A 12,717-nucleotide genomic window follows, 5' to 3' on the forward strand; every position below is an offset into this window, starting at 1 on the left:
ATACATTATTCCACATTCTGAGCCTCAGTAAAGTCAAGTAGCCCAGCCTCCATAGTGGCTGATTGTAAGAGTGAAATGAGAAAAACAGGAAAACTGTAAGGTCATATGTTGTAGGTTCTTTTGTAAATGTGAGAGAGAGTGCGGTAACTTTAGAAATCACTGCACACACTGATTTATCTCTAGCGTCTGTTCAGCACAATATGGAGTCTCTTAGATGATACTAGCCAAATAGTTTCCTTGGATCACTTGCTGTCCCCATATCTTCTCAGTTGTTACCCAAAGATCCTGGCTCCAAATATCCTGAATGCTCCTCTTATTAGAGCTCAGTCCTGCAGACGAGAGACAATGGCCCTTCTGCAGGAATGTTCACCTGCTCCTGTGCGCAGAGACTTCTCAGAGGTTTCCCAGCAAACTGAACAGGAATCCTCCTTTTAAATGGCTCACTGAGTGACGAGGAAGGCTCTGAGACACCCTCAGGGGCCCCAGTTAGAGTCACACAGGCTGCTAAATGCAGATAGAGGTGAGCTGTGTGCCAGACAGCACTGGCTGTACTGTGCTACACGCCACGGAGGGTCTCGCAGATCCCTCCAGCCTGGCTTTCTTAGAGGGAATGAGCAGTAGTCTCTTGGGCACCATCGAGACCTCTAGAATTTATTGAAAATCAAATGACTATCTCTAGAGAAAAAAAGGTTAGAATCGGTGATTGTACACAGTGAGGGCATACTGTGTATCCCTGTGTCTGTGTGTGTGACTGTACAGTGTGGCTACTGCAGAAAGAGGCTGTGTGTGGGAGTGCCTGTGAGTTAGTGCAAATGTAATCAAGATGCAGTATATGAGAGTGGTAAGGACTATCAACTCTGGAACCAATTGCTGGATCCAACTTCCAGAGCTGCCACTTCCTAGCCATGTAGTGATGGGCAATACAAATTAGATCACTGCTCAACAAAATATTTCCTGACACCATGACCTCCATGGAAGAACTGTCCTTTCCTGACCTGTTAAAGTTGGGTTTGGCCATAGGACTGGCTTTGGCAGATCAAATCCAGGCAGAAATGACTGTGCCATTTCTAAGTCAAGAGCTTGCGAGGCATTGCACGTTTTTTGCTCACTCCTCTGATGTCATGTGACCTCTCCATGAAAGGAACCTGCCCCAGGTAGCCACTGACTCTCCATCCTGGGCCCCAAATAAGACACATGAAGCAAAGCCATTTCAGTCAACCCACAGACTGTGGATTGTGTGAAAATAAGTGCTTGTTGCTCTATACGTCTGAGATTTTGCTTTTATTTGTTATACAGGAAAAACTGACTGATACAGGGAAGTTATTTAATCCCCTTCTTTCTTCTCCAGGAAAATGGGAGAGAATAGTGGTGTCTGCTGCAAAGGGCTGTTATAAGCATTAAATGAGTTAATGCATATAAAGCACTTAGAACACTCTCTGGCACATACTAAGTGCTTATTAAGTGTTGGCTGTTGTTATTTTTGCCATTGTGTGTATGTATGTGAGTAAGCAGGTAACCAGGTGAGTAAGAGTGGGTGAACACGGACTCAGGTGTCAGAGTGAGCGTGTGAGAATAGAAGGGAGTGGTCGAAGCAGGTGTGTGGACATCTGTATGCATGGGGTGTGGGCCCCTCAGCAGAAGTACTCATTGATCTGTCTGCCTCCCCTGAGCCCCAAGAGCTGAGAGTCCAGGCTGGAATGGCCCGAGAGGAGCCTGTCAGCTTCACTAAGGCTGTGCCGGGACAGCTCCTCCGAGCCGTCCTCATTGTGGCCCAGCCTCTCCAGGTGGACATAAGCACCTGTGGCCTCGGTGGCACCCCCAGTGCAGCACTTGCGGCAACGCCTCTGGAGAGCCCCGCAGCAGACGAGCAGTGTGAGGGGCAGGGCGATGACAGCGGCCACACTCATCACCACCACATTGATGAGGCTTTGAGTGGCCTCGGCGTTCACCACCTCGTCAGTGGAGAAGATGACACACTGCTCCTTCCAGGGCACCTGGCCCCGCACACAGACGCATGCCACATACTTGGTCTTGGGCACCAGCCCATGGATAGTGACACTGGTCTTCCCAGGCTGTAAAACAACCCTCTGCATGTCACGCTGCCCAAAGACTGCATAGAGGGCACTGAAGGCAGTTATGTTCCCAGCCTGGGGGGCCTTCCACACCAAGGTCACACTCTGGTAAGTGTTCCCCACCACCTTGAGAGACCTCACCATCTGGGCCTCCTGGGGTCTTGCCTGCTCATCTGAGCGCTGTCCTGTGGCACCCATCTGGTGCTGGAGGGTCAGCTCCTCCTTCATGTGGGGCGCAGGGGCCCCAGTGGCCAGGAAAGCAGGCTCAGGGATGTGGGGGACATGCCTGGCCACCAGCTTGTTGTTGTATGCAGCAGCTTCCACCCCCTCGCCTGTCCTTGCCCACAGTGCCCCTGGGCTGCCACCACGTTCTGAGGAAGTCCGGGGCTCAGTGATGACCAGGGAGATAAGAGTCTCAGAGGCTCCCAGGAAGTTCTTGGCCTGGCAGACGTAGTCTCCAGAGTCCAGGTGGGACACAGCTGGCAGGCCCAGCAGAGTCCAGCTTGTGCCGTCACTGGAGACTTCCTGGTGCACTGGGGGAAGAGGCACATGTGGAAGAATGAATGGGCCCATCTGCCCAAACCCTCCTTCCAGGGCCAAGGTCACAGCCCTGGGACTGCTGGAGACCCTGTCATCCCGAGAAACCACTGGGAATCATGCAGCGTCCCTTAGACTAGCTAAGGGGATTGAGATCGCTTGGACTCAAGTTCGGGGCATCCCCGAAGCCCCAGGCTAAGGCAGGGGCTAGGAATCATCCACCTACTAAGTGTGATGTGTTCAAACTGTGTTCTTCAGGGCCTTAGAATTCCTCAGAGCTTACCCTTCAGGTGCTTGGGGATAAGGTGGGTCAGGGTAGGCATGAGGCAGAGGTCCAAATGGAAGGGCTCTGCCCACCCTTGCCCAGCCCCATGACCGCTTCAATCAGAGCATTTTCCACTTTGTTTTAGATATGGAGCTCCTTATACAATTTTGCTTGTAAATTGATTTCCAACCCACAGTCCTAGAGCAATGCTTGCCAATGTAGTTGAAGGAGACACAGAAGAAAGCTGGGAGGGATGTGAGCTTTTCTGGTCAGGTGCGAAGAAATTCTTCCTTCTCAACTCACTCTCTGTATGTGGGTGCGCCCTGACTCCTGAAATCCCACCCACCCCCCCAACTCCCCTCTCACCCAGTGCCAGAGATGAAAATTTCTGACCACACAGCTAAAAGAGCACATGCTGCGGAGTTGGCCAGATTGCGTTAGACTCCCAGCTCAGCTCTCCATGTAGGAGCTGTGAGACATGGGCCAAACTTAGCCTCTCAGAGCTTCAGTTTTCCTGCATGTAAAATAGGAAGGATACTCAAATTGTTCTTTAAAGCTCAATGACCTTAAGTTCATAATACACTTAATACACGAAGAGCTCAATAAATGGTAATTCGTGTCATTAGTTACCCCTAGTGACACTGGCTTAATATTTAAAACTGGGAAACTTACTATAAATATTAAATACACTGAGAGAGTATCTTCTACCAAAATGTTAGCATTTTGTTCCCCTCCAGGTAGGCCCTGAGCCTGTGATAGAGTGGCTGGTGGAGTATGATAGGACGGACTAGGAGCCATCATCATCATAGAAGCCACTGTCCCCATGCCCTACCTGTGGGTGGAGCCTGGCCAACTCCACTCAACAAAATGGGAGTAAACAGCCTTGCTTAGATTGCCTCCCTCTCCTTGGCAAACCTGACTCAGCCCATTTGGGACAGTGACCCACCTGTCCCAGTCTAGGCTGTCAGCACAACAGCCCCTGTAGCTCACATACCTGTGCCATTGAGTGGGTGGCCGTTGGCCCTCCTCCAGCTCATCTCGGGCCCAGGTACCCCAGTGGCCCCACAACGTAGCAGTACTGTGCTGCCCAAAGGGGAACTGACGTTGGCCACACCTGGGTGGAGCTCCGGACTCTGGCACTTCCTCAGTTCCAGCTGGTTGAAGGCTACTCCAGCCAGGCTGCGAGGGCTGGCACACCTCAGCCTGGCATCTATGAAGGCCAGGTTTGGGGCCCAGTTTTCCAGGAAATGGACCAGGTCATAGAGTCGGCAGTCACACACCCAGGGATTGTCCTGCAGCCCTGCAGGGGTGAGAGGGAAGGCAAGAGGTGAGCCCCAGTTATTCAGATCCCCAGGCCCAGGTCCCCTTCCCCCTCAGGGAGGACAAGGCTGGTCCTGAATCAGCAGAGTCAGCAGAACTGGCCTCTGGGCCCAGCTCCTTACCTTGCTAGCTGTACAATCTTAAGCCTGGTTCTTCACCTTGAATAATAGCATTACTTCCCCTTCAGGGTTACCATAAGTTTAAATAAAGAAAAATCACATTCAGCACTGGGTAGGCCATACAGCAGACTGACAAAAATAGCAATTACTCCTGCCATTCTTAGACTGACCCCTTCAGGCTGCTGGCCAGGCAGTGAGAATTTCTGCAATAATTGAAATATGCCAAAACCGTTTTCTAGAAATGCTTATGACCCCTCCCTTTACCCCTGTCCTCCCAGTATAAATGGCACTTTCAGCATCACTCCAGCAATGAGAGTGGCTGTTCTGAGCCATGATCCCTTTGACACAGGCTCAAAGGGGGTAAAAAGAGGAGTGAAGAGGCCAGGAAATTAAATCTCATGTCATATCTCAGCCCTTTTAATTTAAAACTGAGCATCTTTATAAAGCTGGAATCAGGTCACACTGTACCTACCCTGTCAAAGAATCGTCAACAGATAGAGGGGTATCGTGTCCTCAATTCTAAGACACAATTCCTTTTATATGTTTGCATTTCTGCGTTGAAACATGAATGCACTTAATGTGATGTCCTTTTTATCCGCCGACGACTGTTATTCAGTTTGATAGTGTGTCTAATAACCAATGGCATCTTGTACATTCACATGTGTGTACCTAATGTATTTGGAAGAGGGAGTGTCAAAGGCTGGGGAGGCTGATTCAGATCTGCTGCATATTCGTGACTCTCCAGTCCTTGTGAGGGAGGGTGCCAGTCCCTTCTCCCACCCCCTACCCCATCCTACTGGTGGCTGCTACCCTGTACCACCAGTTAAATGCATGGAACAGTACATCTGCACCCCAAGGTTGATCACCGTCTGCCTCTGCTGGTGAGCTATCTGGCTTTCACCCATCACAACAGAGTCCCCAAAGAATGAATGCAAAAGGCCAAGTAAAGGCAGTGAAACATTCTCCGGCAGATTGGCAAAAGTTAAATATTTTGGCCATTTTAATTGTTAGCTTCAAGAGGGAATAGATTTTTCATCTGTTTTGCTCACTGCTGCATCCCCAGCACCTAGAATTTTGTCCACACATTCAAAGGCACCCAGATAAACTTGCAGAGTGAACACACACATGGGTGGCTCACACACTACTGGTGGAGGTGAGAATTGGCCCACCCATGTTAGAGACCATCAGATTGATATTGTAATATCTAATATGCACACTCCATGACCTAGCAATTCTACTTCTCAGTTCCTATCCTAGAGAAATATTTGTCTGCATGCCCCAGGCTGCGTTGTTAAGAATATTCTCTGTGACATCATCGGTGTTAACAAAATAATGAAAACAACCTAAAGGTCCATTAAAGAAGAAATGGCTAAATAAACTGTAATATAACTGTAGTATAACTACACTATAGAATGTTAGGCATTAGTTTAAAAATATGAAATTGACCCATTTGTAGTAACTAACAACGATCTCCAAGACATACTACTGGGTGAAAAGTTAGTATTGGTTGATATACACAATATGACAAAATTTTACGTAAAACACACAGGTAAAATTTCCAAGTGCACGTATGTAGATAGGGAACATGCAAATAAACACAATCATGGCTATGTTTTAGGAAGGGGAGACGGAACTATTATAGAAACAGAAGAGGGACAAAAGAATCTTCAGCTTTTTCTGTAATATTTTAAATGTTTACATATAGTCATGTGTGAGTTGTAAAATTAAAATTAAAACTAATTTTGCAGAATCAGTTATGTCCCCATCTGTCACCCTCTGGGCCAAGCAGGTGCCTTGGGCAGGAAAAGATCTGGTTTACCTGGTAGGCCATTTGTTGGTTAGGAACAGGACAGAATTGAAGAGAGGGGCCAGTTGGTATAACCCATTCAATTCTGCTTTGGGAAACTGAGTCTCAGGGGCCGTCTCCTTGTTGTGTGACTTAGAAGGTCTCTTGTCCTTCATTTTCCTTATTTGTCACACTGGGTCAACACCCCTTGCCTTGGCTGCCTGACATGGTTGTTGGAATAGAGTTACCAGATTTGGGGCAGGGGGACACTCAGTTAAACTTGATTTTCAAATAAACAACAATATTTTTCCATATCAGTACTTCCCTAGATAATGTCCTTTATCGGGTGCGAAAGTCTGTAGGGCAGATGGAGCTGGAATGGGGCTTGCTGTTCCCTGCCCTGCTTCCAGGAGGGGAGGCTCCCAAATAGTCCCTCCTTGAGAGACTCTCCTGGGCCTCAGGGTAGGAGCTGCCCCAAACCACTCTAAGATTACTCCAGCCCCCAGTGCTGGACCCCATCTGAGCCAAGGCAGGCTCCAGGCACACCCTGCCAGGAGGCATCTCTTCTGATACTACCCACCTCACCTCTCTACCACCTGCTGTTGTTCCCACCCCCTCATAGGACAGGGGAAAGAGAACCAGCTGGATGACAGGAGCTTGAGGCCCAAACCCTCCACTTACTAACCCCCAGCTTATGTGCGTTCATCCATAAAACAAAGGGCATTGTACTTACACTATCTACACCTGGGATATGGTGGGGGTCAAGTTCAATGAGGAGGCAAGGGGGAGTATTGCGGACTCGTCAGTGCCACACTAATGCTGATGGCCAGTAAGAACTGACCAATTAGCAAAGGGTACGGAAGGACCCGTGTACCTACTGCTCAGAGGAATCTCTCATGGGGGAGGGGGATTCACATGCTTTTGAAAGTTCAGTTCCCTGGAGGAGACTGAGATGAAGATTAGCGTGCAGCGGGTTTATTAAGGAAAGGAAGAAAGCAGGAGAGACAGATGGAGCTGTGACGCAGGCCTGGGAAATCCTGGGGGCTCTGGAGTTGCAATAGCCCATCGGAGCAGTCCCAGGTGGCTGGGGTTTTAGATTCACACCAGCTAGGCCTTTGGATGGAAACTGTCCCCAGAAAGGGTGTGGCCTTGGGCAAGGCTGCTCTGTAGGTGAAGCTTTCCCTGAGGAGGCTGACAGCTGAAGGCTGCTGCTGACGGCACCTCCAGAAGCTGAGCAGCCAATCCACGCTGGGTGGCAAATCGCCGTGCCTGCCATATGTGTCTGCTGTGTACTAAGCACTGCCTTTACACCCGCAACACTAACCTTTTGAGATAGATATTTTTATCATCCTCTTTACAAAAGGAAACCAAACACACACAGCTAGTTGAGAAGCAGAGCTGGGATTTGAACTGCTGCAGTCTGACTGGGCACTTGAGTTCCTGAACCTGTCAATACGTGCCTCTCATTCAACCTTCACTCAAACCCAGAAGGCAGGTGTGATTTCTATTTTCCAGGTAAAGAATTGAAACTCAGAGAGGCTTTGGTAGCCAAAGACCCCAAGGCAATTCCAAGTGAAGGATGCCACCTCTTACCTAGGACCACCCTGGCACGGTGGCCCGGAAGGAAGGGCCGGGTCTGCAGATGAGCCCAGGTGGCCAGCAGCTCCTGTGGGAGCCTCATCAGCTGGTTACTGGAGACGTCCAAAAAGGTGAGGTTCCCCAGGAAGCGCGCGGCCTCGGGAGGCAGTGCGGAGAGGCGGTTGGCCTGCAGGTCCAGCAGCCGCAGCTGGGGGGCGTCCCTGAGCGCCGCCCAAGGGAAGGCGGCCAGGCGGTTGCCTGGCAGGCGAAGCTCGCGCAGGCGGCGCAGACCCCGCAGCATCAGGGCGCTGAGGTCGCTGAGGGCGTTGTAGGGCAGCCACAGCTGCTCCAGGCGGCCCAGCAGCCTGAAGGCCTCCCCGGGCACCCTGCGAATGGCTGTCCGCTCGAGGCACAGTCTAGAGGTGTCCGGAGGGACAGACGCTGGGGGCAGAGTCATCTCAGGGTCATTGCAGACCACTGTCCTGGTCACAGAAATGAGGGGTATTTGAGAAAGGGTCCTGTCGGGTCAGAGATCCCCACTTCCCCTACCTCCCTTCCAGAGGCCTGCTGGTCTGCACGGGAACACAAGGCACCAAACCCAGGCTCCAAGCTGTGGTGGGCCCTGGAGATGGACTGGGAACAAGCAGTCTCCTGTTTTCTCTTCAGGATGTTCTTGCTTTCAGAGCCTTTCACAGGGTCCCGTTTAGTCTTGGTCACTGGTGGAAAGGACCTCAAACTTAAGCTCTTATGTCACGTTACAACCCACACTGCCTGCAATGCACTAAGAATGAACAATATTCATAAATACTGAGATCATCTTGTGCATTGTCCCATTGCATACATGTGTTAAAAGCATTCATTTTATAAACTCTACCTCAGTTTTTGTAACCGTTTTGTCTTTTCTTCGTTTAAAATGCATACATACATATTTATGTGTGTATGTGTGTGTATATATATATATATATATATATATATATATATATATATATATATATATATAAATGGAAGCCATACACAGGGCGCCTCAACCCTCTCCTGACTGATGGAACAGGAGATGTTTAACGTGTTTGAGAACTGGGACTTTGCAGCCCCGCAGTTGAATTCTCATCTGGGCTCATTGCTGGCTTTGTGTCTTGAGTATATTACGTAATCTCTATTTTCCTACTGTAATAGCAGACTCCACGTCACAGGGCAGTTGGGGGTTTACATGAGGTCATGTGTGTACCAGCTCTGCACATCTGTCACCAGTAGGGCCCTAGTGCTATTGACCACTCTTGTAAATTTCTGAATCCCAGCACTGCTGATAGATCGGGTCAGTCTTACCAGCACTTTCCAAGGCACCTTCTATGCAAGATGTGATGTCTTAATCCTTGTTCTATGAAGTTTGATACTAAAACAGAGGATAGGGAGATAATAGGAGGCAGCCCTGCCCTCAAGGAGCCTACAGTTCAGGACCATGTCATATGCTGTCACAGAGAGCAGCACACCAGGTAAAATGGGAAGGATTCTCCAGAAGAAAACCTAAAAGGCTGGACATGAGGGACCCAGCCCTCGTGCAGCTCCAGTTTCATCTGGAGGACTTCTCTGCTCACACTGGAGTGGTTGTGAGGTGGTGGTCATGTTTTCCTTTGCTAAAGGAGGTTGTTCTCTTGTAATATCATAGCATATTGCTCATATCAGGTCTTCCTGGTAACACCCACACTCCACCAGCATCCATCAGCTTAGCTCCCATACTCTGCTCCCAGTAGGCTGGGCTGGGCTTCTTTTCTCTTGTCAACAATGTCCACAAAAGACACATTTTCCACCCACTCATATTCTTCAAATATACATGGAACCCTACTGAGTGATGGGTGCTGTGAAGATTCAGAAGAATATCAAACTCACAGCCCCTGTTCCTGTACAGCTTATAATCTAGTTAAGGAAGAAGGGGCATTGGAGGCAATGATATTTTCAATGATAAAGAGGCTTGGGTGTTACAAGGAGAAGGGTCTGGATGTAGGTGGGAGGAAAGAGTTGATGGGAAAACAGGTCTTGGAAGCGGGAGAAAATGGTCAAGGGAGGGATCAAGGAAACCAATAAGAACCCAGCACAATTCTTGGTCGGACACAATGGGTGCAAAGAATGTGGTGACATAGCTGTCCAAATGCCTAGACTGTCCCCCACTCCCATAACCCCTGTTCCCACAGGATCACACGCTCTGTTTGTGATTGTGGGAGTGTGGAGAATGGGCAGGTCACCCCGGCTGCTCAGAAGTGAGGGCTGGGCACTCTGAGAGGCCTCGGTCAGATGTGGGCTGAGGAAAATGTCTGAGACTGAAGGAGCCTTAATCTGACTGCACACTCTGTGCCTGTGGCCATCGGGGACCTCAGGGCCAGCTACAACCTTTCATGGCCTCATTCCCCTCAAAGCACACTCCATGCACGTGGGCTAGTGCATATCAGCCATGGACTGTCAGGCAGGTAGACTGATGATAAGAACTCTGGCTGCAGAGGAAGGATGGCAACTGGCCGACATTAGGACCTGGAAACTGCTTTTAGCATGTCATTTTCCATCCTAAAGCTAAACTGCTACCAGCAACCCTCCCCTGGTCCTTCCATGACAGCATCACCAATGAGGACAGTTCTGGAAGTGGAACTGTAGCCCTGGGTTCTAGGACCAGATCTGCCACTGATGCTGCGTGGCATTGAGCCCTGTGCTCTCTATGGGTGACAGGGGAGGCTCTTCATCACTCTGTCACACTGTCCTTGGCCACAGGCTATTTCCTGGCTTCCGCTGGGGAGAGGATCCATCCCTCTGATGACCTATATGAGTGGGAACGTCAGAGATTTGGGCCAAAAACGGAGCTCTTCCTGGTCTTGGGTTCATATTGTGCCCAACATGGGGATGCCTCTCCCTCCTCTGCCTCCTCTCATACCCAATCGACTAATCACCCATTCCCAGGATCATTGAAAGAGCCGCACTGATAACATTGCTGCCCCAATCAGAAACCATCAGTGGCTCCCCAACACCTATGCAAGACAAGGGAGAAAGGGAGGCTGGAATTCCAGAAAGTTGGAAAGATGGTGGGAAAGAAAGGCCCTGAACCAGGGGCTGAAATTTTTGAGCAAGTTGGGAAATGTGGTGGTCATTGATGGATAAGCTGCAGAGGTCAGAGGAAAGATTTCAAGACAGCTGAAAAGAAAGAGCGAATGAGTTATGGAGGAAGAAGTAGGATCCGTAATCCCCAGTGGCTTGGGAAGGTCCATGGGGGGGGAAGGAAGAAAGAATGGAGGTACTCTCAGGGTTCAGATGGGGTGTGCAGAGAGTCAAAGAGAGGCTGAAGAGTGAGGGGCACTTGTCTGCAATAGAATGGGCAGTCCAGGCTTTTCAGAAAGCCCCTAGGAAAGGGTTGTGGCTGAGGCTCTTGGGGGCTGTGCCAGAGGAGACCCAAAGAGGGAGAGCATGAGGAGGCAGGTGGTCATCCTGGACAGGGTGGTAAGAAATAGTTGGGCTCTGATTAGGTACCCCTGCCTGGGAGGTGAGGCAAGCAAATGGGAGACACCTGGGAAAGAAGAGGCTGGGGAGACATAAGAGGGTAATGGGGTGGAAGGAAGGAAGGAACGAAGGAAGGATGGTAGGAAAGATGGAAAGAAGCAAGGAAGGGAAAAGGAAGAGGTAAGGGGGAGACTTCCTGGGCCCTTAGGGAGGTTCCTCTCCACCAGGATCCTGGAGGAGAACTCAGGAAGGGTTTCCTGGAGCTGGCACACCTGTACCCCACCCCTACCCCCATGTGTAAGGGTACCTGGTGAGTCCCAGGCAGAGCCACACCCTGCTAGCTGAACAATAATGGAGTACAGACCAGCCCCACAGGACCCTGGGTCTTGAGAGCCAGGGAGATGGAGGTCTCACCTGGCCACACTCTGAGGGCCCTGCATCCAATCCTCCCACCCCAGCCTAGCTGGTACAGCGATGGGAGCTGGGCTACCATCCCACACCCCTGGTGCCATACCTGGCCTTGCTGCCATCACCCAGGATGTGGAGGCTGCAGCTGCATGGAGAGGGACAGGAGCCCAGGGCCTGGGGGAACCCCCCAAGGGCCAGGAGCCAGAGCAGGCCCACTGCCACCCTCATGGCTCCTGGCTCCTCTGTAGCCCAGGTGGGGGTCTGTCCCTGGACTGCTCTGTCCTGCTGGCCCAGCAAACCCAGCAGCAGCCCACTGGCTCCTCACCCCCTCCCCCCGCACCCCCATAGATAAACAGGGACAGGCCAGGGATTAGGGAGGGAAGCTTCCCCAGCCGCAGCGCTCAGCAGCTTATTGCTTCCTGGAATCACCCAGTCCTGAAGGTGGGGGTGGGGGGTCCCCTCTGTAGCAAAAGCCCTGGGCCCAGAGAGGCCAGGGCACAATAAGGTGGGGCAAGTGGCCAGTCACCCAGGGGCAAGTGACTGCTAGACAGGCCAGCTGGGCTGCCCACCTGCAAAGCCACCGCATACAAGCCAGGCTGTGGGTAGCACGGACCCGCCAGGGTTCCTGGGCTCAGAGGACATGAAGATAGACTTTGGCCTCTGATAAGGACCATTGGAAATTCTTTCCTGTGACGCTATTTTGTAGTGAAAAAGCAATGAAAGCAAGGTTGTGAAGGCATTAGAAAGAGCCCAAGCTCTGGGGCCATGCTCCCTAGGTTCAAATCCCAGCTCCTCTATTTATGGGCTGTGGTCTTTGATAAGTCACACGGTCCCTCTTCACCTCTGTGTCATTTGTCGAATGTTACTTTACTTAGGGTACTTATGAAAATTAAACAACCCATTTCCCAGACCTTGACAACCTGTGGGAGCAGAAGCTCTCTCATGAGTGATAAGGACCCACTTTCATTGGCCCTTACAACTAACTGTTCATGGAGGAGTTAGGAAGATTCAGATATTTCAAAGAGACCTCAGAAGTGTCTCCCATGGACTCATGAACTCTCCCAGCCTGCCAGGCAAACAGCTGCCTCTCCGAATGCCCTGTGGACAACCAGTCTCAGAGCTCTGCCATCTGAGCCAAGCCCTCTGGCCGTTACCACC

At 50.6% G+C, this 12,717-nt stretch overlaps 1 protein-coding gene across 1 annotated transcript; it reads right to left on the reverse strand.

Annotated features, from left to right (window-relative positions):
* Nucleotides 1-898: 898 nt before the first annotated feature.
* Nucleotides 899-11,787, reverse strand: LRIT1 (leucine rich repeat, Ig-like and transmembrane domains 1). Its single transcript, XM_019755553.2, has 4 exons — nt 11,666-11,787; nt 7,693-8,159; nt 3,869-4,174; nt 899-2,605 (listed from the first exon to the last, which is right to left on the reverse strand). The coding sequence occupies exons 1-4, from the start codon at nt 11,785-11,787 to the stop codon at nt 1,632-1,634; spliced, it is 1,869 nt and encodes a 622-aa protein (XP_019611112.2). The 3' UTR covers nt 899-1,631.
* Between the last annotated feature and the right edge of the window lie 930 nt (nt 11,788-12,717).

Source organism: Rhinolophus sinicus, chromosome 15 (assembly GCF_057876585.1).
Source record: "Rhinolophus sinicus isolate RSI-liver-muscle chromosome 15, RSI-T2T, whole genome shotgun sequence".
NCBI classification, from domain to species: domain Eukaryota; kingdom Metazoa; phylum Chordata; class Mammalia; order Chiroptera; family Rhinolophidae; genus Rhinolophus; species Rhinolophus sinicus.